The sequence below is a fragment of the Octopus bimaculoides genome, chromosome 2, assembly GCF_046866305.1.
Source record: "Octopus bimaculoides isolate indiv1 chromosome 2, ASM4686630v1, whole genome shotgun sequence".
NCBI lineage: Eukaryota > Metazoa > Mollusca > Cephalopoda > Octopoda > Octopodidae > Octopus > Octopus bimaculoides.
Window position 1 is genome coordinate 34,658,221 of NC_142929.1, and position 24,751 is coordinate 34,682,971.

General features: G+C 36.8%; 1 protein-coding gene and 1 long non-coding RNA gene across 2 annotated transcripts in view; one reads left to right on the plus strand and one right to left on the minus strand.

Annotated features, from left to right (window-relative positions):
- LOC106879526 (BCL2/adenovirus E1B 19 kDa protein-interacting protein 3-like) overlaps nt 1-24,461 on the minus strand; it is an 84,516-nt gene extending 60,055 nt beyond the window's left edge. The window contains exon 1 of the mRNA XM_052976195.2: nt 23,884-24,461. Coding sequence (XP_052832155.1) covers nt 23,884-23,926 — 43 coding nt within the window. The 5' untranslated portion in view covers nt 23,927-24,461. The remainder of the gene's footprint in view (nt 1-23,883) is intronic.
- Nucleotides 5,022-6,396, plus strand: LOC149137027 (uncharacterized). Its single transcript, XR_016238556.1, has 2 exons — nt 5,022-5,159; nt 6,247-6,396. It is a non-coding gene; the product is annotated as an uncharacterized LOC149137027 (long non-coding RNA).
- Nucleotides 24,462-24,751: the final 290 nt, after the last annotated feature.

Below are 24,751 nucleotides of genomic sequence, written 5' to 3' on the forward strand. Positions count from 1 at the left end.
ATAAAAAAAAAAAAAATAATAAATAATAAAAACACACAAAAAAAAAAAGATCAATGACTTTTAAATGCAGATTTCAATTCCAAAAGATTTGATTTATTATGATCAGTTTACTCCATCTGCTTTCGAATGATAAGCCCGGTTCTCATTCATGTAGGGTTACAAGCATACACATATGTATGTATGTATACATATATGCGTGTATGTATGCATGCATGTATGTATGCATATATTTGTGTATGCATATATTTGTGTATGCATATATTTGTGTATGCATATATGTATGCATGCACATATGTATATATGTATGTATGTTTGCATGTGTATATATGTATGTATGTATGTATGTATGTATAATATGTTTCTTTATTGGCCACACAGGGCTGAACACGGGACAAAATACAAAGTAGAGTTTTTCTTTTTGGGAAAAGAAGGAGAAAAAGGCGGGTGGCGGTAGAAATTCTATCAAAAGGGATCGTAATATATATATATATATATATATATATATATATATATATATATATATATATATATATATATAATATTATATCCACATATCAAAATTATTTATTATTGTACACGCACGTACATTTGCAAAACAAATGTAACAACAATTGCATTCTCTTATTCTTTCTTTTCGTGGTTTCCAGCTATTGGATTGCGGCACAGCTGGGGCACTGCCTTCAAACATTAGTCGATGATATCGACCCCCCACCACACCTCTGTACCTAGTTTTAAGCCTGATACTTATTTTAACTATCTATATGTGGAGAACCGCTAAACACATACAGAAATATATTGGTCAACCTGGGGGCTATTATACATTGGTCAACATTGTACTTAAGTGTCACGCGGTAGGAACGAACCTGAAGCCACAGCGTTGCGAAGCAAATTTGTTAAGGACACAGCCATAAGTATTAGGTTAATGTTGTCTCTCTGTCTCTATTTAATTTCCACAATGACAATCAGCTGCAAGGTGAAATTCGAATAAACTATAACTTTCTGACATAAACACAGCAAGCACATATATACATATACACATACCCGAGCCCCGCCACTCTATTTTACTTGTACTGGTTTGCTTGAATGATCTGCGACTACCGTAGAGCAAGGAAGCACCGCACCTTAAGAGTTTAGTCGGTCACATCGACACCAAGTACTTACATGGATGTACATATTTTGTTTTACGTGACTGGTTTTATGCAATGTAAATGCATATAACAGCAAGTTTGTGTATGTATAATTGTCAGCGGGCGTGTCTGACTTGTCTGTCTGTGCATCTGTCTATATGGGTGCCAGATGAAGTTACATATCCTCATGGTGAAATAACAGATGGGAGTGATGTTAAATAGTTTACATTAAATATAAATCAATGCCAAAAATGAGGACCTCCGTTCCTAACGCTTCCTACTTCATGCATGCATAGCTGGTTGAATATATGTCAACTAGTTTTCAGAGCTAGTGCTTGTGATTACTCAACCGCCGTTTCGTGCCGTGAAACAGACGAGAGATACACCACTACTACCCTGGAATAGACGCTAGTCTATCACAAGAAAGGTTCTGTGATGATTTGATAATTCGCGACGATTAGATGAACAGGGAGCAGTGTAGAATAAGGGTTTCAAATTTTAGCACAAGGCCAGTAATTTTACGGGCGTGGGTAAATAAATTACATCGACCCCAGTGCTTGATTGGAACATCTTATTGACCTCGAAAAGATGGTCGACAGCAGCGGTATCTGAACTCAGAACACAAAGCCGGAAGAAATGCCACTAAGCATTTTGTCCGACAGGCGAAATGCATACTGCTTGAAAAGAACGAAGTACTAGAAACAGGTTTGAACTCCTGATAGACATATAGAAAGTTTGATACCCTATTTATCTACATGGCCGTTTCATAGGCGTGTCAAAGAGAGAGGGAGAAAGAGAGAGAGAGAGAGAGAGAGAGAGAAAAAGAAAGAGAGAAGGAGAGAGAGAGAGAGAGAGAAAGAAAGAGAGAGAGAGAGAATGTGTGAGTCAGTCAAGTATTTTATGTTTATATATACCAATACCAGATATTGAGCTATCATCAAGCTGAGCTACCAATTCTATCGTGACATTTCTATCTATCCCTGAACTAAACAATAGCAACATATTTATTCTGTGCAGGCTTAAAATTATCAAGTGCGCAATTTATCAGTATTTGCGTTGTTTAAAAATTAACAGCACATCCAGACAGGTAAGATAACACGTTAAAAGCATGTTTGTATATAGAGCATATGCACACAAATACACGCGCGCTCTGTGTAAGTCGAATAAGAAAGTTGTAGTGACATTACTATTGATGAGAACGCAGATTCTTAACAATAAGATTGATGACAGTGTGATGTCGATCAAGCATGTAAACAAGAAGAATCGCATTGAGCGTTGACAGAAAGTAACCAACTGCACATATAAATTTGGTTTCTAACATACAAAGAAACTTAGATACATGTTAGAGAGAGAGAGGGTACGTTCAATTAAATCTAACCTCCCACTTCCTCAAATATTCATTTATTTTATCGATAGAAAAAAAAAGTCGGTCACAGCGGGATATGAAATAAGCTATTACATAACAAGAAAAACAGCAGTTGTTCAGCCCTACTTCATCTCTGATAGGGCCGGACTTAACAACCAAAAGGCATTCTAATGATAACTATACCGTCTTTTTTTTTGTAATAAATATTTTTTTAAGGCATTTATGTACCCCAGAATGCATTATTTAATGTCTATTTATAGTGGAGGGAGGTCTGGTTGCTATTCGTGATGGATCGTGGATGGTGCTGAGGTTCCTTCGCCGAGGTGGCGGTGGTGGTGCTGGTGCCCGGTGGTGTTGACGGTATTGTTCACACTGATGATAATTTTTCTGTGGAAAATTTTCACAATCATAACTATTATTCATGTGCACATGTATTATAACTAAGTTTATACAGAAAACAATGCGAGAATAGATGACATATTTATCAAGTAACACGCATATTGCGCATGTATAAACAACAGTGTAACGACTGGGAGATAGATGTGTTGTTATATAAACAGCAGTAGTACTACCCCATCGTCACAGCCACCACCACCACCGTCGTTGCACCGACGACGACGACACCCGCCATTGCTATAATCACCACTTGCGACAATATCATCGTAGCAATTAAGCCAACGAAGGACTCTTTACGTGGTCGGTAACAAGGACTACTAGAAATAGTAGTTAAATTTCCTTCTTCAAATCATACATTTGCATCTTCAGAAAGGAAAGAAAACTCATAATTTAACCTCAAATTCCTCCCTCCACCCACAAAATGGTGGGATGGTCACGGCTTGAATGCTTTTCATAAAAAGTCTGTCTATTCAATTAAGAGTGATCCTAGGATAAACAACAGCACAACCACATCATAATAAAATAATGACACGTGATACAAGACTCCAGATTTGTCAGTTTATTGTAAATCCAAACTGGTATTTATTTGACGAATCTCAATGTGCTGAAATATATATAGTCAAGAATTGAGCCCAGATCATAAACTAAGCTGAAGATAATGACAACATTTTGACATCAACTGAGAACAGTGACTTGAAAATGTATTGACATTGGCTGAGGGTAGTGACTTGACGATAATGTTTTGACATTGGGTGAGGATATTGACTTCACGATATTTTTTGACATTAGTTGAAGATAGTGACATCAAATATTTTGACATTGACTGAGGATACTGACGTCACGATCATGTTTTGATATTGGTTGAGGATATTGACTTCACGATGTTTTTACATTGACTCAGTGACTCGAAATGTTTTGACACTAGTTGAGGATAGTGACATCACAATAACATTTCGACATGGACTGAAGGCTGCAGTCATCGATGGATATTTAAAAAAAAAAATTTTAGCTCCCCATCAGGTCATGTTGAGGAGAATTACGATCAGAAACATTCCAGCCATACCTGTCATGTCTTTTTGTATACCAATGACTAAATTGCTCAATGGGTTCTATTCATTTTGTTTTTGAAGACAATAGGGCATGATTTAAAGGAGACTTAGTTGCAATTTCCAGCAGGTCAAGCGTCCATGTGCAGGCTCCCGAAAGAGTTTCTCGCCAGTGTGCATTTTTCATCCCCCGCTCCACCAGATATGTCAAACAATCATCGAACTTTTCTTCGCATCACCCGCCGATTTCTTGGCTAGTAACTGTCTAACTATATGTATTGCCGCTGGTTAACTCAATCATTACTCTTCCTTCCATACCACCCACCCACCTACCTCTCGGCCTTCCTCCCTCACAATCCATACTTCACTCATTTCTTTTGACTCTTTCAACAGACATTATATTACTGCTCTGTCAAAGAACCTTTGTCCGAAACATAAGATTTATTCCCTGGTCACAATGATCAAGCTTCTAATAATACAATTAGCAGTATTTCCATCTCTCTCTCACGCACACTTTCGTTGTCTCTCCCAAGCATTTAGCTGCTGTGGTACTTTGAATGTATCTGAGTTTCGTAGAAGTATTGCTATTTCGATTAGTTTAGCTGAGCTTTGATATTTTCACGTTGTCTATATTTCATGGAAACACTAACAGGTAGCTTAGTTACCATTTCTACTGAGTAGAAATTGAACTGTTGATTTTACACACACACACACGTATGTATATATGTAAACACACACGCCTGCCTGCCTACCTGCTTACCTACCTATCTGTCTGTCTAACTAACTAATGATAAAGAGCATGCATTTTATTCAATTAGTTCCTTTATCGTTTGTCGAAAGCAATTAACTATAAGACTAAATATTTATCACCGGTGGGATTTTCCACGCGTACTCACTAGTTTCTCTAAAATTTCTTAATGTGATTATTGATTTTTGTATCATACCAAATAAGAAAAAGAAAAAGTCAAAAACAAAAAATACAAAACAAACCGTGCAATGTATCACTTTGATCATGTAGGTGTCCAAAATGTATCTTATATGTGGCAGTAACTTTGTGTGCTAAAAATGGTACATTCATTATAATACCCCCGTAGGCAGTTAGCGAAACAGAGACAGTTAATTACATCTGAAGGCGTACTTGAAGAGAAAATAATGTTAACCTGTGTAGCAAAGACGAATGGATTAACTGGTTCAGTCTAAGATTTAATAACTAACCAACTTCAGGTATTTTTTTTTTATGTGTTTATTAAACAAATGTGAAATATCAGCTCTTATGTCCTGTTTTGTATTGATTTCTCTAAGCTAACTTCTGTTGCATTCCCAAAACGACAATTGAAGTTGGGTCTATTATACTTGTATTTGTGTTCGAACTGATCTCAAATTTCTCAGGTAATCATATTAATATAACAAACTGTATCAATATCAACTTTACGAGTCTCGATGAATACATCTCAATCGCACTCAGAGTAGGGGCTGACGTCTGTAGGGGATTGAGGTTCCACCGTGGTAGGCCCCTCGACCCCACAAGTCTTCACGGTCTGTCTTGCTCCCTGAATGCTGGTTGCTTCGCTCGTCACACTGAGCTAAACCTAATCATTAAGCGAGTTCTCGCTCAGATTAATATCCTTTCGGTTCTGTAGCCGTTGGGGTTATCCAGAAGTGCTGGAAAGAGACCAGATTATCTTATCCTCTGTCCCTGGGTTAGAAGTAGGTGTCTCATTAGGGACCCCACAGTCTGCGACTCCTTTGCTCTCTCCCACATTCTGGATGCTGCAGTAAATGGGAAAGTCACTGCTTCCGTAGCCAAACGGACGAAAACCCTGAAGTATCGGGACCTGGCAGTAAACTATCTCTTCCAACCTGTAGCGTTTGAGACGTTCGGAGGGACCGGGCCACTAACCGCGAAGTCCTTGTCAACGTTGGTAGCTCGCATCACCGAGGTGTCAGGTGATGCCCGTGAGGGCGCTTGACTTTTTCAACGCCTTAGCCACGCCATCGTCCATGGTTAAGCTGCGAGCGTGCTGGCTGGCTTCAGTAGGTTCCGTTAAACCTTGTGGTGTGCGACCAGTTGCTGTGATAAAAAAAAGAGAAAAAAATCCCCACAGATGGTTTCAATACAATTTTAGCAGAGAGATTTCGAAGAGTTAGATGCAAGTTCTCTGGTAATTTTCTTTCATGTAAATAAAAAATGTTTATGTTAATTTAAAAATTTGCCAGCAAAATCTTATAAAATGACAATGTTCTAAAAGATGTACATGTTTAAATGTCATATATGAAAATTATCCAATTTAATAATATTGCAATCTTTCAGCGTCAATTGATATTACCATTACAAGTCCTCTTTTGTATCTATGTAACAATGTTTTCCAACAGTCATTTGTTACATAGATAACTTTGGATATAAGAAAAATGAATGTTTAAAAAAATTGATGAAATTAAACTTTTTTTGTCGCACACTACATTTATATTTATTTGTTTCTTGTTTCGGTCATTTGACTGCAGCCATGCTGGAGCACCGCCTTGACGGGTTTTAATCGAACAAAGCGACCCCAGGGAATACTTTTTTTTTAAAGCCTAGTACTTATTCTATCGGTTATTTTTGCCGAACCACTAAGTTACGGAAGACGTAAGCACACCAACACCAGTTGCCAAGCGGTGGTAGAGGACAAATACAGACATAAATCACACACACACACATACAAATCATCATCATCATCATCATCGTCGTTTAACGTCCGCTTTCCATGCTGGCACGGGTTGGACGGTTTGACTGAGGACTGGCGAGCCAGAAGGCTGCACCAGGCTCCAATCTGATCTGGCAAAGTTTCTACAGCTGGATGCCCTTCCTAACAAATATATATATATATAGGTATGTTGGTGCAAACAAGAAAAACTCCAAATATGAGTATATGTATATTTTTTATTTATATTTAATTGAAGCAACAGAGTGAATCAAGGTCCGAGAGTTTTATACGTTGGCACGAAAGTCTCAGATTTTGTGTCACTCCGTTTCTTTCAGTTTCCGTCTACCAAATCTACTCACAAGGCTTTGGTCGGCTCGAGGCTATAGTAGAAGACACTTGTCTATGATGCCACGCAGTGGGACTGAACCAGGATCCATAATAATATTCACTGCATGAACATTTTAATTTCATTTTGTATTTATGGAAAAATGCCATTGAAATTTCTTCGAAAATGGTTATTATAAGAAACCATATGTGTGCTGCTATTACCGATGAAGAGTTGAAATTTTTCAATGCTGTATACCAAACCAGGCAGTTAGTACGGCTATTGTTAAAAAATTTATTCCTACCTCTAAACATAGGATGCTTCCTAAATATGCAACAGAGTCGGTAAGGTTAATAGTTGGCAGCAAGAGCACAGCAGAATTGGAAGGAGACAATTGGTATCAAACCCCAAAAGACTGGAACAAATGCTTGCATACAAACTTAGGCAAAGAAAAAAAAAAATCAGATTTTGTTCTGTAAACCACAGAAAAATCGTTTTGCAGTTGAGACTCCGGAGACTAAGGTAGCGTTCTCAAACAAACATCACCACCACCAAACTACAACGATAACACTACTACTACTACTACTACTACTACTACTACTACTACTACTGGTTTCAAATTTTGGCACGAAGCCAGCAATTTCGGGAGAAGGGTAAGTCGATTACATCGATTCCATTGCTCAACTGGTACTTATTTTTATCGACCCCGAAAGGATGAAAGGCAAAATCGACCTCAGCGGAATCCGAACACAGAACGTCAAGATGGGCGAAATACCGCTAAGCATTGTGCCCGGCGTGCTAACGATTCTGCCAGCTCGCTGCCTTTCTTCTTCTTCTTCTTCTACTACTACTACTACTACTACTACTACTACTACTACTACTACTACTACTACTACTACTACTACTAAGATTTAGTAGTAACTATTTCACTATACTTTGCTGATGAAATCTATTAAGACCAAACACAGACATATGTCCGTCAAAAGGCTTACTGTTTGTACAGTTACTACCGTACAGACATTCAGTTATTAATGACACCTAGAGTTCGTTCATTCACTAAGATGCTAATATTCTTTCAAATCATTCCAAGATCTGACACTAACCATTAAAACTATGGTTTGCTGATGAAGTTTAACAAGTTCGAGCAAGTTTGAAAGTTTAACAAGTTCGAAGTTGTCATCATATTAACAAATATTACACTTACTATACTTCGCATTTATTCAAAATTATATTCAAGGTCGTCTCCCCTGCCTTTCCTGATCAGAATTAGTCATTGAGGACAAGGTTGTTATTTTCCTTTTTACTACAAGTAATTTTAATGAATTAAAATTTCTTGTCACACAACTTGAAGTAGTCGGCAAACACTTTACTGTTGATTATAATAATAAAAATTTTGCCAATAAGCCGAATGACTTTTTCCTATGCTAACCACTCAAACGTTAAACAGGTCGTTGCCAACGACACTGTTTTAGCACAGTTGCCTCGACTTATTTAAAAGGAGTAACCAAACCCGAAATAAGATTATTCATATTCTACTATTTTTAGAAAGAGATCACTCTTTAGATCAGGGGTTTTCAAACTGTGGTCCGCGGACCACAGGGGGTCCGCAAGGACAAGACAGGGGGTCCGTAGGCAGCAAATACTTTTTATGGGCAATTTGATTTTATTATATGTTTTTTAATCGAAATCTTTTAATTGACAATAAACCTATTTGTTAAATACTGTTAAATAAATAAATGTAAAAATATGTTATTTTAAGCAAATATTTATGTATAAATTTCATAAGCGTTTATAAGGGGGTCCCTAAGGTAAAGCCTGAAATATAAAGGGGTCCGCAAGTCAAAAAGTTTGAAAACCCCTGCATTAGATAAGGTAGTCCAAATAACTTAGGCCTGAGTAAAAGACGGGCTGGTCATGGCTGGAATGAATTTGATCTCAGGTCTTGTTGGATCGTCAAAGATACAATCAACAATGCAGTGAACGGGGTATGAGGGATGGAAGAAAATTTAGTTTAGTAAAGTTGTGTATTTATCCGTAAGTGAACCTTGATCGAGCGGATTTATTGTCAAAGGCATTCTAGCCATGACTATCCTATCTTTTTGAATATTTAGAACTGTATTGCCCAACATGATCTTCTGTTTTGAAGAAGACAAAGTGTGGTTTGAAGGAAATTTGACTACTATTTCTAGCAAAGTTGAGCGAACGCATGAACTTATTGGTCTAGTAGTCAATGACTGAGCAACTTACTCTATATCGATCGAATCGAACTCATTGCAAGCTCGATACATATTTTATTTCATCAACTTCAGGAAGGATGAACGCACGCTCAGTTTTAGGAGTCGATGAAATCATTGTCCCAGAGAAAGAAACTAAGTCGGGATCTGAGAATTGCATCGGGATAAATCTAAATGCATAAAACACGAAGCAATGAGTATTACTAAATTGATCCCACAGCTCTCTCACGAGTTACTTAAACAACTAGTCACGATATTATATCAATGTTGGTTGATTCATAAGATACAATTATACCAGTTGCTATTGTTAGACATCGTACGGTGATGCGTCAATGTAATGTGCTGTGTGTATATGCTTGCGTGAAGCTGTGTGTTTGTGATCTGCAATGTTTTCCATTGCATACCTCCTCTCCTCTCGTTTCTTCTTATCCTCGCTCTTCTTTCTCTATCAACGCACCATCTACGAGTCAACCTAAGAGGCTCTAAGTAGTTACAAGACATACTAGAAATAGCAGTAAGATCTCTATCAAACCACACAGTCTAATATTATAAAAAGGACCCCATGGAATAAATGTAATCCTAGATAATTAATTTCTGCAAAAAAAAAAAAAAAAAAAAAGGAAAGAAAAGAAAACTCAGTAAGGTCTTGGTTGAATGTTTTTATCTTAAGACAGAGATGCTTGATCAGAGCTGACTAGGGGGCTAAACAAAACGATCTTTCAATTTATTTTATTTTGTTTTCTGCACAAGATCATTATCATTTATTGAAATAAAGGGCTGAAGGACAACGATGAGTACCCGAGTTTTGGTTCGATTCCCAATCAAAGCCAATTTATTCCTTTTAGTTATATTGTTTTGAGAAAGGCACGGAAAGCCATCTCAGAAAAGTGGCTAAGTTAGACCCTGGCGAGAATTTCGAAAGGAAAACCCGACTTAATACTTTCAAAGTATTGTTGTCCAATACTCTTACGTTTCTACCTTAGAAACAACAAATAATGACGTCTACTCAATGAAGGTTGGTCTGAGGCTAAACAACAATAGCAAATGAATTCTCAAGTCAACGAGGGAGCCTCGACATATTAGAAATAGCAGCTGAATCCTCTTCAAAACACTCGTGCTATTGTCTTTACAAAAATGGATGGACGACTTTGATCACCAGTCTGCTCAACCAGGGATGATCTGAGGGTTAAACAACAGGTACAACAAATGCAAACCAAAGACAAAGAGTCTCTTCGTGGTCGCTCTATCGGCTGAAAATAGCAGTCAAATTCTTGACAAACCGCACCATATCATCTTAACCCCCTACCCCCATAAAAAACAATACGGGCATTAAATAATGTAGTCCTAGATACATTGTCTAAAAATACGATTGGAGCATTTTGAACAGAACTGAACTGGGGACAAATAACAACATCAACAATAATAAAGAAACATGGTGTAACAAAACAAACTAGAAACAATAAAGTAAGCTGCTAACAAGTGAAACTGTACGTGGACACTCGATTTGCTAGAAATATCAGCCAAATCTCCTTCTACATCCATTCGTATCATTTCTCATCGAGATTGACATTGCCTTTCATCACTCAGGAAGTAATACCAAACCAGGTATTCGACTCGTTTTATTATTCAATCCTCTTTCTTTCCCCTCAAGAATTGTGTGTGATATTGTGTTTATTTTAGAAATTATTCTTATTTTGGTGGAATCGATATAGAGCCAGAGCTAATTGCCTTGCAATAATTAGTTAAGTTCCATTAGTTATAAATTCAAAGCTCTCAAAGGCCTACTTTGTGTTTCATCATTCCAGGATCGATAAAATTAAATTCCAACTAGGCATTAATGTCGATTAAATCTACGACACGTTTTCCCTAAAATTCCAAGCCCTAATGCTGTTAGAATCAGAAGAATAACGCGTTTAACGCACTAAGCTATTTACTTACATCCATCTACGTTTCAATTTCAAACTCCGTCGAAATCAGGCTTTGCTTTTCATCTTCCCAGTATGTCGATAGAATAATTACTAGTCGTACCGGCGTCGATTTAATTGACTATATCAGATCACCAGACCAATTTGTAGCCTTGTGCCTGGAAGGTGAAACAGAATGGCTAGCAAGCCGGCCTCCGCTTAGTATGCGCCTGACGGTTGGAGAAATCAGCTGGGCAAAGCGTACATATTCCTTGGTAGTCTGGGAAATATCAAATCCGTGGGCCCCTTGATTGACCCTAGGTGATGAACCTACTTTTGGATCTTTCTAATATGTGTATACTATCATATTTTTCTTTCATTTCATTTCCTATATAAAAGCAGTTTTTCTAACGTGTCCTTGTAATGTTCTTTCATCTGTCGCTCTTGTGACAGTAATAAAGAGTTCATAATAATATAGTTCCGAAGTGGGCGGTGAGCTGGTAGAATCGGTAAAGCGTCAGAAAAAAAAACAAAAACAAAAACAAAACAAAACACTTTCCGTTATTTATTCCGACACTTTAACACTATGAGTTCAAATCCTGCCTTTTTATCCTTTGAGTCGATAAAATAAAGTACTAGGGCTGGTGGTATTCAATCCCTTCAAAAACGCTGGCCTTGCGAAGCTCGACAGATTGTCAGACTGGGCAATATTTAATTGTGTCGCATTACATTCTGAGTTCAAACCTCGCCGGGGTTGACTTTTCTATCCTTCGGAAGTTGATAAATTAAGGTGCCAATCAAATAGTGGGTTCGATTTAATCGACTAATTCCACTCAAAATTGCTGGCCTTATACGTAGCCAGTGGATTGACAGAATCTTTAGAGTGTCGGAAAAAAATAGCTTGCGGTATTTTTTCTGACTGCTTACATTCACAGTTAAAATCTCATCGAAATCAACTTAACCTTTCATCCCTCCGTGGTCGAAAAAATAAATTACTCATAAAGTACTGGGGTCAATGATATCTATTAACCACTCTCCTCAAAATTACTAGCCTTGCGCCTAAATCAGACACCATTATTATTACGAAGGGTTGACCATAGGTTTCAAGTATTGTGCCTATATTAGAAAGGATTGTTGTCACTATAGCTTGTCAGAATCCGTAAATCGTGCGAAATTTACGTCACGCCGCTTGACATAGTCAATTCAGATTTTTGTTGAGGTTGGCTTTTTGGTTTGGTTCGGTTATTTTACCAAGTTGCAACAAGTTGTTTTAAAAGCTCTCTCTCCCTCCCTCCCTCCCTCCCTCTTTCTCTCTCTCTCTCTATCTACGTATGTATGTATGTATGTAGGTATAACCTAACGCATTTTTTCCTGGCTCTTTTTTTTATCTCCTTTCATCTTTCCTGAACCTTCCTCTAGTATCCGACGGGCAAAGTGCTTAGTGGTATTTCTTCTGGCTCTTTACGATCTGAGTTCAAATTTCTCCGTGCTCGACTTTACATTTCATCCTTTCGAGATCAATAACATAAGTACCAGTTGAGTTCTGAGTCGATGTAATCAGTTATGGTTGTGTCGTTAAGAAATTCGCTTTGCAACCACAAAGTTTTGGGTTCAGTCCCACTGCGTGGAATTTAGGGCAAATATCTTCTACAATAGCTTTGTGAATGAATTTGGTAGACGGAAACTGTATGCAAGCGCGCCGTATGTGTGTGTGTGAGTCGGTACTTTTTGGTCACCTCACCCCCATTAAAAAATTCCCATTAAAAAATTGGGTTATCTCCCCACTAAAAAAGTTGATTTTATGTGACGACAAGAAATTGAATTAAAAGGGTTAGATCCTTTTGATTCAGTACTTCAACACATTGTTGACTTTTGGCCTCCTCAATAGGAATGGTCTGATTTGTTATAAAAATGTTATTAGATTCAATAAGACGTTTAATCTTTTCGCTTTTCATGTTTATCAATTTTTCATTTCTTTTCGTTTTACTGAGGGTTAAACAATTTTTTTAGTTTGGGAGATAACCCAATTTTTTAACGGGGTGGGGTGGGGTGAGATAACCAAAAAGTACCTCTTAGCGTTTGTATTTGTCCCCCTTCACCCAAGCCACCGCTTGACAACCGATGTTAGTTTGTTTACGTATCGGTGACTTAGTAGTGTTCGGCAAAAATGACCGATAGAACAAGTACCAGACTTAGAAAAATAACTACTGGGGTCGGTTTGTTCGATTAAACCATTGAAGGCGATACCCCAGTATGGCCGCAATCCAAAGACTGAAACAAGTAAAAGGTAAAAATTTAGGTATGAATCATCCCAATGGCTGCATTCACATGTTTAGAAAATGAGTATGATAAAGTACGTCTGGTACGTTTAAAAACGTAGACAGTCTTTGGCTAAGCTCTGTTAATTCCATTGTTTAGAGCCGGATAGTAACTTATTTCAGTAAAAACTCATTTTTCATTTTTATACATCTGTACAACATGACCTACATTTATATTAATTACATCACATCTTACGTATAAAACAGAGCCGTGTATTCTGCCACTTTCATCACCGGCAACATGAAATTAAACAAATCGTCTTCCTCTCTGTCTCTCTCGGTCTGTTTGTCTGTCTGTCTCTCTCATACACACACGACTCTCTAGAGCAGTTATGGGCAAACTTCGACCCGCGGGACTTTCCGAATAACACGCCTAACGAAAAATTACCTTGAATGTTTTGGTAGTGCAAGTCTGCTTGATTATGAACCATGTCCTCATGTGGCCTACTTCTCGAAGAAGGTTGCCTATATCTAATAATCTAATCTAAAGCTATCAGTTGCACAACAGACAACAAATACATCCGCATGAAAACACAGTCATCTTGGTATATGATCGTGGGTTGATGAGTAATCGAAACAGTTTTTGAAAACATTTTTTTATCAGTTTACCCGAATGCAGTGGTTCTCAACCGGGATCCATATGGCCCTTGGAGTTCCGTGTAAAAGTTTGTCGTTAAAATTTATGTACAATAAAAGAATAATTTTAGGGGTAATTTTACCTAGTGGGAGCAGTGTGGAGTTTAATGCAAAGTGGACAACAAATTTGGAGGCTTTCTTTTGGGGGAGCCTTAGCTTCAGAATCAACCATCAAGTAGAGGAAGGTGGGATACTGCAGAATTAAGGGTCACTTCTACGTTAACGTTTCTCACAGCTGATTTGAAAGAGAGGTAGACAAATTAGCATGTTTAATAAAATTAAGATGGTTTCCAATTTCTTAAAGTTGTCCAATACCATGGTGAAGAAAGAAGGTATGTAAGAATGCAAGCCCTGTTTTATCGTCTCAATAATAAAAGGGAAGGGCCGTTTGAGAACTTTCGGTCGACGCCACATTTAAGGGACTGTATTTGAAAATGCAGTACGAGGTTTATGAATACTTCACAAAGAATATAAAACGGACTCCTGTACCGGACAGATGCATGTTTTTTGTCGGTTCTGGGGGATGAAAAGTAAAGCTTAAATGGCCGACACAATGAATTGGCAGAAACAAAAATACTAATCATATTAGTGGTTCTCAAACTTTTGTTGTTCAGTGTCCCTCATTCATCGAAGACGTTTTACAAACGATCTCTTAGCATATTTTTTTATTTTTAAAAAGTTTAATAGAATCTAATTTGGCTCGGTGGTTTATTACCTGTATTTCTGATAACTGTCTCATTCAGCGCGTGCCTCTTTTTAGATATTTAAATGAACTTAACCCCTCTTTCTTTCTCCCTTCAGTGGCCTTCATTTAAAACAGTGGTTCTCAACCATTTCTTTGACTATGGACCTCTTTGATTCCTGTTTAACTAGGGTGGAGCCTCAAAGCCATTTGATGCTTAAAAAGTCTTATATTTTTATAATTAAATATTATTAAGAATTGCATAAAAAATGTTAAAATGTTTTGCGTATTGTAGAAATATAACCAATTTATCGAAAATAAATTTTAACAACAAAATCTTATATGGACCCTGGTTGAGAACCACTGCTTTAAAAGCTGTTCTTGAACAATGGTGTTATACTCGTAGCCGAAGTATGTAGCCTACTAGTTCTAATCTTCGTTCTGTGATGATTTCGCTAAGTAGTATTGTGTTAGCGCTCTTTAATATGTCTTCATTGGTTATATGGTCTTGGCAGTACATTCTCAGAATGCTCCTCCAGCATCTTTGGTAGAGTACATTTATGCTGATCTTTTCTTTTGGTTTTTGAAACATAATGAAATCGTATTGGACTTTGGTACACCATCAATCATGTTTCTACTCACTGATGTGCTATTTATATTCTAATCCTGACAAAGATTTGTTTCTTTTGAAAATGTACTGAAGATTAAGTATTTCACCTAGTTTAAATATTTTATTTCTGTTTCTGGGAAAATACACGATCCCCTAAACATAAGGCACTCTCTTCTGAGCTCATAACCTCCAGGGTGAATGCCCTGTAGGGGAGAATGTTGTGAATATGTATTTTTCGTATCTTTGATTCGTTATAAGATAAATAATTCTCAACATGACAAATTCATAAATATACAACTTGTATTAAAATTACGGTTTTTGGTCTGTTTTGGTTTGTAGTTGTTTTTTCTATATTGGCTTTAAACTTTGTCAGTAATTTGTTTAAAATTTCTGTTTCGGGCAAAGGTTAACTAATCTGTTAGAAATGAAATCATCATATAGTCTTAAAATACAAAAACAAAACAGCGTACACAAGATAATGTAGACCTAGATACAATATGTTTGAAAAAAGATTGGATGGTCAGGACTCGAACGTCTATGATCACAGATCCACTCGATCACTAGTGACCTGCTGCTAACCAAGAATAACAAATGACTATACATGCATGCGTCGTACAGGGCTGTCTTAGCAACATTATAAACTCCCGGGGAAAATCAATGCATTGGGCTTTACAGTATTTATTTATTGATAGCAAACCACAGATTAGAACTGGGACCCTAAACCAGTAAGGCCTACAGGCAACTGACTAGTGTGCTCATGCCATAAGACGGTACTGGTGTTGTAGGAATATAGAGTTGATGTGATCTTTGACAATCTGAGCTCAAATCCTGTTGAGACTGACTCTGCCTTTCAAGCCTCTGGGTACGATTAAATTATAGACTAGTTTACAAGTATCGGAGTTCGATTAAATCGCCTATCAACAGATCAGATCACTGAAGGGGATGTCCCAGCGTGGTCTTAGTCCAATGATTGAAGCCAGTGGAGTAATATGATTTAGAACGAACAGCATTTACATGAGTTTTTGAAAGAAGCCAAATATCTCAAAGCAAATCAGTCAAGTAGGTAGTTAAATATTTACTTGTAAAGAGGAGGAGGATAGAGAGAGAGGCAGAGGGGAAAAGAAAGAGAGTAGGAGAGAGGGAAAAAGAGACAGAGAAAAAGAGGGGTAAAGGAAAAGAGAAAGGGAAGAAGAAAGAAGATGAGACAGAGAGAGGAGAGAGAGAGAGAGAAAGAGAGGAAAAGCGAGGGGAGAAAGAAAGTGTGAGAGAAATGGGGGGGGGTGAGGAGAAGGAAGAAAAAGAGATAGAAAGGGAGGGAGAAGAGAAAAGACAGAGGGAAGAGGGAAGGAGAAAGAGAGACAGAGAGAGAAACAAAGAGAGAAAGAAAGTGAAAGGAAGAGAGGGGAGAATGAAAGCGCGCGCGCGTATGTGTGTGTGTAAGAGAGAGAGAGAGAGAGAGAGAGAAAGAGAGAGAGAGAGAGGGAGAGACTTGACGTTGATCAGACTAGCAGACATGCCAGCACTGGAATGGAATGACTAATAAGAGACACTCATGTCATGTACGACACAAGTGTGTGTGTGTGTGTGTGTGTGTGTACCTGTGGTTGCTTCTAAATACTACCCGTAATATACATGTTAACACTATCTTAGCCATTCTGCGCGTATTTTGAGTGCAGTAGATACGAAATAATACCCAAGTTGCGAACCAACAACAGTTCGCCCCCACCAAAAATAACAGCTAAAATCAGTCTCAAATCTCATCTCTCACTCCCTTGTCTTTTAACAAGGACGGCAAAGTGTTTATAAGATACTCTTTTACTCTTTTACTTGTTTCAGTCATTTGACTGCGGCCATGCTGGAGCACCGCCTTTAGTCGAGCGAATCGACCCCAGGACTTATTCTTTGTAAACCTGGTACTTATTCTGTCGGTCTTTTTTGCCGAACCGCTAAGTTACGGGGACGTAAACACACTACCATCGGTTGTCAAGCGATGTTGGGGGGGGGGGGCGAACACAGACACACAAACATACAAACACACACACACATATATATATATACATATATATTCGACGAGCTTCTTTCAGTTTCCGTCTACCAAATCCACTCACAAGGCTTTGGTCGGCCCGAGGCTTATAGTAGAAGACACTTGCCCAAGGTGCCACGCAGTGGGACTGAACCCAGAACCATGTGGTTGGTAAGCAAGCTACTTACCACACAGCCACTCCTACGCCTACTCTTAAAAAAAAAACAACAAAAAAACAAAACAAAACGTACAAACAAACAAACTGAAATAACCAGAATGGCTGGGGTTAGAATAAGTGCAGGAACGAAATCTGCTTGGGAGATGCACAGTTTTTCAGGAGGATGTTCAAAGCGTTTTCATTGCACCCCGAACACACACACACACACACATTAGAATTAGAAGGTACACTTGCACCCCCTATTCTCGAACCTATGGTTGGAATGCATCAATGAAGATCTGATTTGAGATTAAACAACACCAAAAATTTCGCAGCAGTAGTAGTAACAAGTTCTGCTAGGCAAAAAAAAACAAAACAAAAAGAAAAACAAAACCCATAGCTTTTATTATTATTATTATTATTATTATTATTATTATTATTATTATTATTATTATTATTATTATTATTATTATACATGGTTTACAACGGACCAATGAGAGAGCACCGACGTGGTGGTTTGACTTGCTAGAAATAACAACCAAATTTCCCCGAAATCCATAATAATAATGATAATACACCCCCGTCTTCAACCCGGAAGGACACGTTTGATAACGTACATCGCATCTGGGTGATATAGTCCTAGTTGCTTTCTTTGATTATAAGCTTGGTTTATGAAAAATTAAAGCCAATAACATCATATAGTAGTAGTAGTAGTAGTAGTAGTAGTAGTAGTAGTAGTAGTAGTAGTAGCAGCAGCAGCAGTGTTAATTGTAGTAGCAGCGGTGGTGGTTTGTAGCAACAACAGTATCCTCTGCTGGATGACAACAAAAGCAGGCCACTAGATTTCTGTCACGTACATGTTATGCGCGCGCGCGCACAGACACACAAGTACGTACGTATGTATGTATGTATGTATGTATGTATGTATGTATGTAATACATGTCAAGAAAGTTAAAACGTAAAAAAAAAAAAAAAATTGAAAAACTATATAGATAAAAAAAGCAAGCAGAGATATCAAGCAATCCATATACAACTAAGATGTAAACAAAAACATTGAGGCGTGCTATCTATCTATCAGGAGGCACTATGAGACTTCTTACTACGAGTGAGAGAAAAATAAAATAAAAATATGTTACTTGCAATAATGTATACAAACTGAAAACATAAGCAGAAAGCAGTTCGGGGCATATACATATATGTATGTATCCCTGCATATGCTTAAATATCATTTGTATTATTATTATTATATATATATATATATTTATACAAACACATATTGATTGCTACTTTTTTCAACCAGGCTGTCTGCTAAGCATTTGTTCCTCGAGGTTCTCGTAGACTCCTGCCTCAGAATGCATATTTAAAAAAAATTAATTTACCTTTTAGTCGGTGGGGGGGGGGAAGGCATCCTCAAATGGAAAACCTAACCCGAACTCTTTGCAATAGAGTGGGTTCCGTTAAAGGCTGTCAAAGGCCAGGTGATAGTGTTATACCAGAAATGGGTAAACTGCGGCCCGCGGAACTTTCTTAATGGCACAGCCAACGAAAAATTACCTTGAAATTTTTTTAGTAGTACAGCCCGCTCAATAATGACCCCCACGTCTCATGCAACCTGCTTCTCGAGAAAGGCTGCGCATTATATGTTCAACTATACGATGCAATCAGTCTATCACCCATGCAGGGCACAGCAACATACTAAATTATGTTGTTGATGTACAGACATTCTATCGAAGGCGTTCTAGTTTTAACCAGTCTGTTTTTTTTTATATATATTTAATGTATCTTAAGAAAAAAAAAAAAAGAAAAGGGAATTCTCAGAAGGTAGGGTGTGATTTGACTGCTATTTCTAGTTGGTCGACCAATTGCGGAGAGGTTCTTTTATTGGCTTGTTTGCTGTACGTATTTCCAGAACAGTCAGGTAGTTTAATATAAATATATTCTTTTCTTTAAAAAATTATAACACACACACACACACACACACACACACACACACACACACACGCTACGTTAGATTTTAGGAACTGAAGAAATCATAATTATGTGTAGTTAGATAAATTTAGAATTGCAATTTTAAAATGTGCGTAATTTCTTTAATACTCATACGTACGTACAGACATACATATGTTTGTGTATGTATTTATGTACAAATATATATATTAGGCGAAACTAATCCAGTGGAACTCAATTAAGGCTGATGTTATATGAACCATACAGGAAGATAAGTTCAACCTTGCTAGAAATAGCAGTTAAAATTCTCTCTAAACACATTTACTGTCCAAACTGAAAGGGATGCGTTAAAATATGGAGACCTAAGTAAACAAAAACAAAACAAACAAACAAAAACATTGTTAAACAACAACAATAATCGATGTTAATACAAGGCGATAGCAACAACAGTAGTTTTTCAAGTAGGGCAGTTGTTGCAGCGCTTCAGGGTTCAACAAATAACACACCTTTAGCTGAGACAAGAAATATGTTGTTTGCTGACAGATAGCCTCATAAACAACACGAAAACGTAATAACACAGATTAGATTAGGTTTATTAATAAAAAAAGAAGAAAAGAATTAGTCAACAAATCCGAAAATAATACAGGAGTGTTATAAATTTGTGTGTGTGTGTGTGTGTGTGTGTGAACATAGATAAATTTGATGTGGTAAAACTTCAGTTTGTAACGATTTCGCTGGAGAAAGTAAACAAATGTAAATGTACATTTCTCTCTCCATACAATCGCCAATAATTATAGGCTATTTTACATTTTACGCATTACGTTCTGTCTCCCGTTTGTAAACGTACCTGTTTGTATATATATATATATATATATATATATATATATATATATATATATATATATATATATATATATATATATATATATACACACACATCTATACACACGCATTTGTAACGGCCCATATTTATATATATATTAAACTATAGAATGTCGGACAAAATATGATTTGTAGTTTCTAGACGGTTCTTTACGTTGCGATTTCAAAACCCGGAAAAGACTGGCTCTGTTTTTCATCTTTCTAGGATCGATAAAGCAAGGAAGTACTCCAGACAAGTTCTGGGGATTCGGTTTGTTGCCGTCTCTGCAGACTGTGTTTACGTCTGCTTGCTGCAGTTATATCATTCCTCGCCTGTTGTCTTAACTGAGAGCAGGTTTCATCTAGGAGTATTTTTAGCTTGTTGACTCCCTAATTTTCGGATTGGTGCAACACCAACCCGCCCGAATGAGCCTATTAGAGATTTAAAGTGTTGAAATTTAAATTCAAATCTTGGACAGAAATTCCATTATTATATGGAAGATAAAGTAGATACACATTTAGGTTTTTTACTGTTTAAATATGTGGACAGTTTGTATAAAATATACGTACATTGTAATAATTATTATCAAGTTGAATGTTGAGGCTATTTAGACAATTAAAACACAAAAGTCAGATGTACTCTTAAAAATACGCTCATAAAAGGGCGTGGTCTTGTGCCAAAGTTAGGAATCAATATGTCTACAGAAAATGGGGCTGACAAGGACTGAGGAAAAAGGAAACGCATATGATATCAACAAACATTAATGTGAGCTTGTTTATAGTGAATACTGACTAGAAATCAATCGTGTTTATGAAAATTAACCACAAATGTGATAGAAAGAAAGAAAGGAGAGAGAGAAAGAGAGAGAGAAATGCACTTGTCTGTTTATGTTTTGTTGTAAGAAAAGATAAATTTTATTGCGAATACAATGAAGTCAACAGCTACAGCATGGATATCCAGAAATTTCTGATGAAATCTGCCTCAATTATTATACTACAGGCGAGGAAGGATAGGTATAGTTGCAGGAAACATACGTAAACATACAAGTATACATGATATGAGTGCAAACCTATTTAAGTGAACCATCATACCATATATAAATATATTAAGGAGGCTCCACCCATGGGGTATAAAGGCTATTAAACATAGCATATTTAACAACAGCGTCAGCAGCAACCAATTTCTAGGATACGTAATAGAAGAATTGCATGACAGAAAGCAAGTTAGCAGCGACAATTTGGCCATCAGGAAATTTTAATGAAACAACCAGTACTGCTGGCCAAGAATATAATTTTTTTTTTTAAGAAGAGAAGCTAGCTAATGTATAGTATGCATGTATGTCTGGATGTTGTTTAGCTGAAATAACCGCAACATGGCTGGCGCGAAAGGAAAGGACTCTAGGGAGATTTTAAGATATTTGACACTTTAACAATCAAATTCGGTCTTGGGTTGCATGCACAAAGGAAGCATACGTGACGGTCACAACTAAAATGTATTTGATCATCATAGCTCTATTCGATCAGGACTGACCTAGGGCTAAACAACACAGACAACGACAACTTCGACAGGCAAAGATTATATTTTCTATTCGGTGTGCGTAAAAACAAACCCATCAAACTTGTTTTTTCTTTTTTTTTTTTTTTCCAAGATTTCTGACATTTATTGTCTAGAATAGTTTGTGCCATAATAACAGCCGAGTAACTGTTGTTGATTGTAATGTGTCAACATTAAGCTATTCAGCTTTCGAATGTTTTTCTTTATAAATTTTATTACTCTTCGGGCCTTCTGTCACCTTTTTCAATGAGGGTGATTAAGCGCGTGGAAAAAACATTGACACTGCATGTATGTAAACACACACCACACAGTATGTGTGTGTGTGTGTGTGTGTGTGTGTGTGTGTGTGTGTGTGTGTGTGTGTGTGAGAGAGAGAGAGAGAGAGAGAGCTGGTGGTATCAGCCTAGCTCGTTACATTTCACATAATATAATCTAGTGAATGTATACATATATATATATATATATATATATATATATGCATGTATGTAGGTAGGTATGTGTATGTGCGTATATACACTCACATACACATATATATGCATGTATATATATATATATATATATATATATATATATATATATATATATATATATATATATATACCAACCTATTTGTCTACCTACATATATAACAATTTTAATAACAATAATAATTTAGTGAGGAAGATTTATCGATTGCATCGATTCGGTATGTTTATCTTTGTTGCTAATTATTAATAACACCATTGTTGAGGAAAAACAAAAGCAGAACCTCATTGATATCTGCCAACGATAATAATAAACAGATGACGCGGTAAAGAGTATCCGTGGTTGTTGTTCAGCTCCAGACTGATATCGAAAAAAATAAAATTGTAAAAAAAAAAAAAGAAGAAAAAAGACAAGCAGATCTGTAAATCAAAGGCGTTCTAGCCTTGACAACCCTGATATTCATTTAGACAGGATGCATCTGGGATTACATTATCCAATGCATCATTTCTTTTGGAGTGTAGGTAGGGTGTTATTTGAGATTTGGTTGTTATTTGTTGCAGGTCGAGCGAATATAGAGGCCGACTCCTTTTTTGGTTGGATCTGTTTGAAATGCAGCAAAACTCCCTTGAACCATACTCTATCGCGCCTTAAAATCATAGGTAAATTGGATAACAATATTCTTGTAAAAAAAAAAAAAAAAGGAAAGATAGACAGGGTAGTTACGGCAAGAGTGTCTATCATCATAGATCTACTCGGTCAGGAGTGTCTCGGGGCTAAACAACAGAAACAAGTGATGACATAGACATTGACTGGCATGAAATAAAGAGAGAAAACACACACATACACACACGCTCACAACTGAAATAATGACAACAAACAGCTGTAGCAGCAGGACTGAACAAATGAAACAGACATATCAATGAAATAAAAACAACACATATATATACATGTAAACGTAAAAAAAAAAGGAAAAAATTTGAACTGAAACAATGTAATTACTTAAGGTAGTAAAAATCATAGTTCTAAGCAATAAACATGTCTTTTATTTTTGTTGATATATATATGTCCTGATCATGCTGACATACCAGCCTCGACTCTTGCGTTTTAATTCGTTCAACATTGTGTAACTAGGAATTAACATTATCCAAGGTATCTACCCGTCCCTTTTTTAAAGACATTACGGTGGGATCTGGAGGAGATTAGGTTGCTGTTTTTCGGAGATCGAGAGATCACGTACGCAGATGCTCCAACAGTGTTTCATCTCGATTTGTTTTTGTTATTTGAATTAACATAGATTACAGCTTTTCTTTCGTATGTTTCTGTGTGGCGACTACCCATGTTTTTTTCCTTCTTTAAAACACGAAAACAGTATGCCTGTCAACGAAGAAGACCTATAAATCAACAATACTGTTATAGCTTTTTTCCCCTCTTGTTTTGCTAATATACCGAACCTTGCATCATTCATAAATAAGGATCTGAGGTGGAGGGAAAATGGCTTAGACCTTTTATCATATGTAAAGAAATGGAGACAACCATATTTTACTTACCGGTTAGATCGTCATCCAATTCAGAAAACTGATTATCTGCCATCGTGGCGATTGTTTTCCACTTCGCTTCTGTCGATGTTGTTTGTGTAGTTCGGAGTTGTTTATTTCTTCGTTCTTCTTTCACCTTTGTTGATATTTCGCTTTTCGCTTTTTGTTGACAAATACAAGTTTAAAATCAATTTCGTTGGTTAAAACCTCTTCTCAATTTAATTACGTAATATTTTTTTTGCTCCTTTTTATACTTTCTACCTCAATTTTCTTCAGCTTTTTTTTTCTTTAAAGAAATCAGCGAAATAATAAAATAAATAGAAAATTGTTAGAAACAGATGTCTATCTAGCAGTGTACGTCTTTATGTTAATCTCGTTGCTTTAAGTCAGCCAGCAACTTGGCTTTGTGTTGCAATTAATAATCACGTTGCTAATATTATTAATGATTTACAGATAACGACGATAATAACAGTAGCAGTATCAAACAAATCTGCTTTTCAAGAAGCAGGCAGACAATTCCACCGAGTCACGATACTTTGTTGATGTTTTCCAAATGTAAGCTTCTTGTTCAATATATTACTGATGATGATGGTGGTGATGGTAATGACGTAGTCGATCACATGACCTCTTTAGGGGATGATGATTGGATAAAATAAAATCAAAGTGATTTGTTGGATTGACTGTTTTTAACCATAATAAACAATCTTAGGGACGAAAGAAGACAATTTTAATTTGTTTATCTATCTCAGAATTATTAGTATTATTATTACTATCATGATCCCACTACTGATAGTATTATATGTCAAGGTAACATAGGTATAACAACGTAAACGGCCAGTTTTCATAAAAATAAGGTTGTAAACACACTGTCGTATTTACA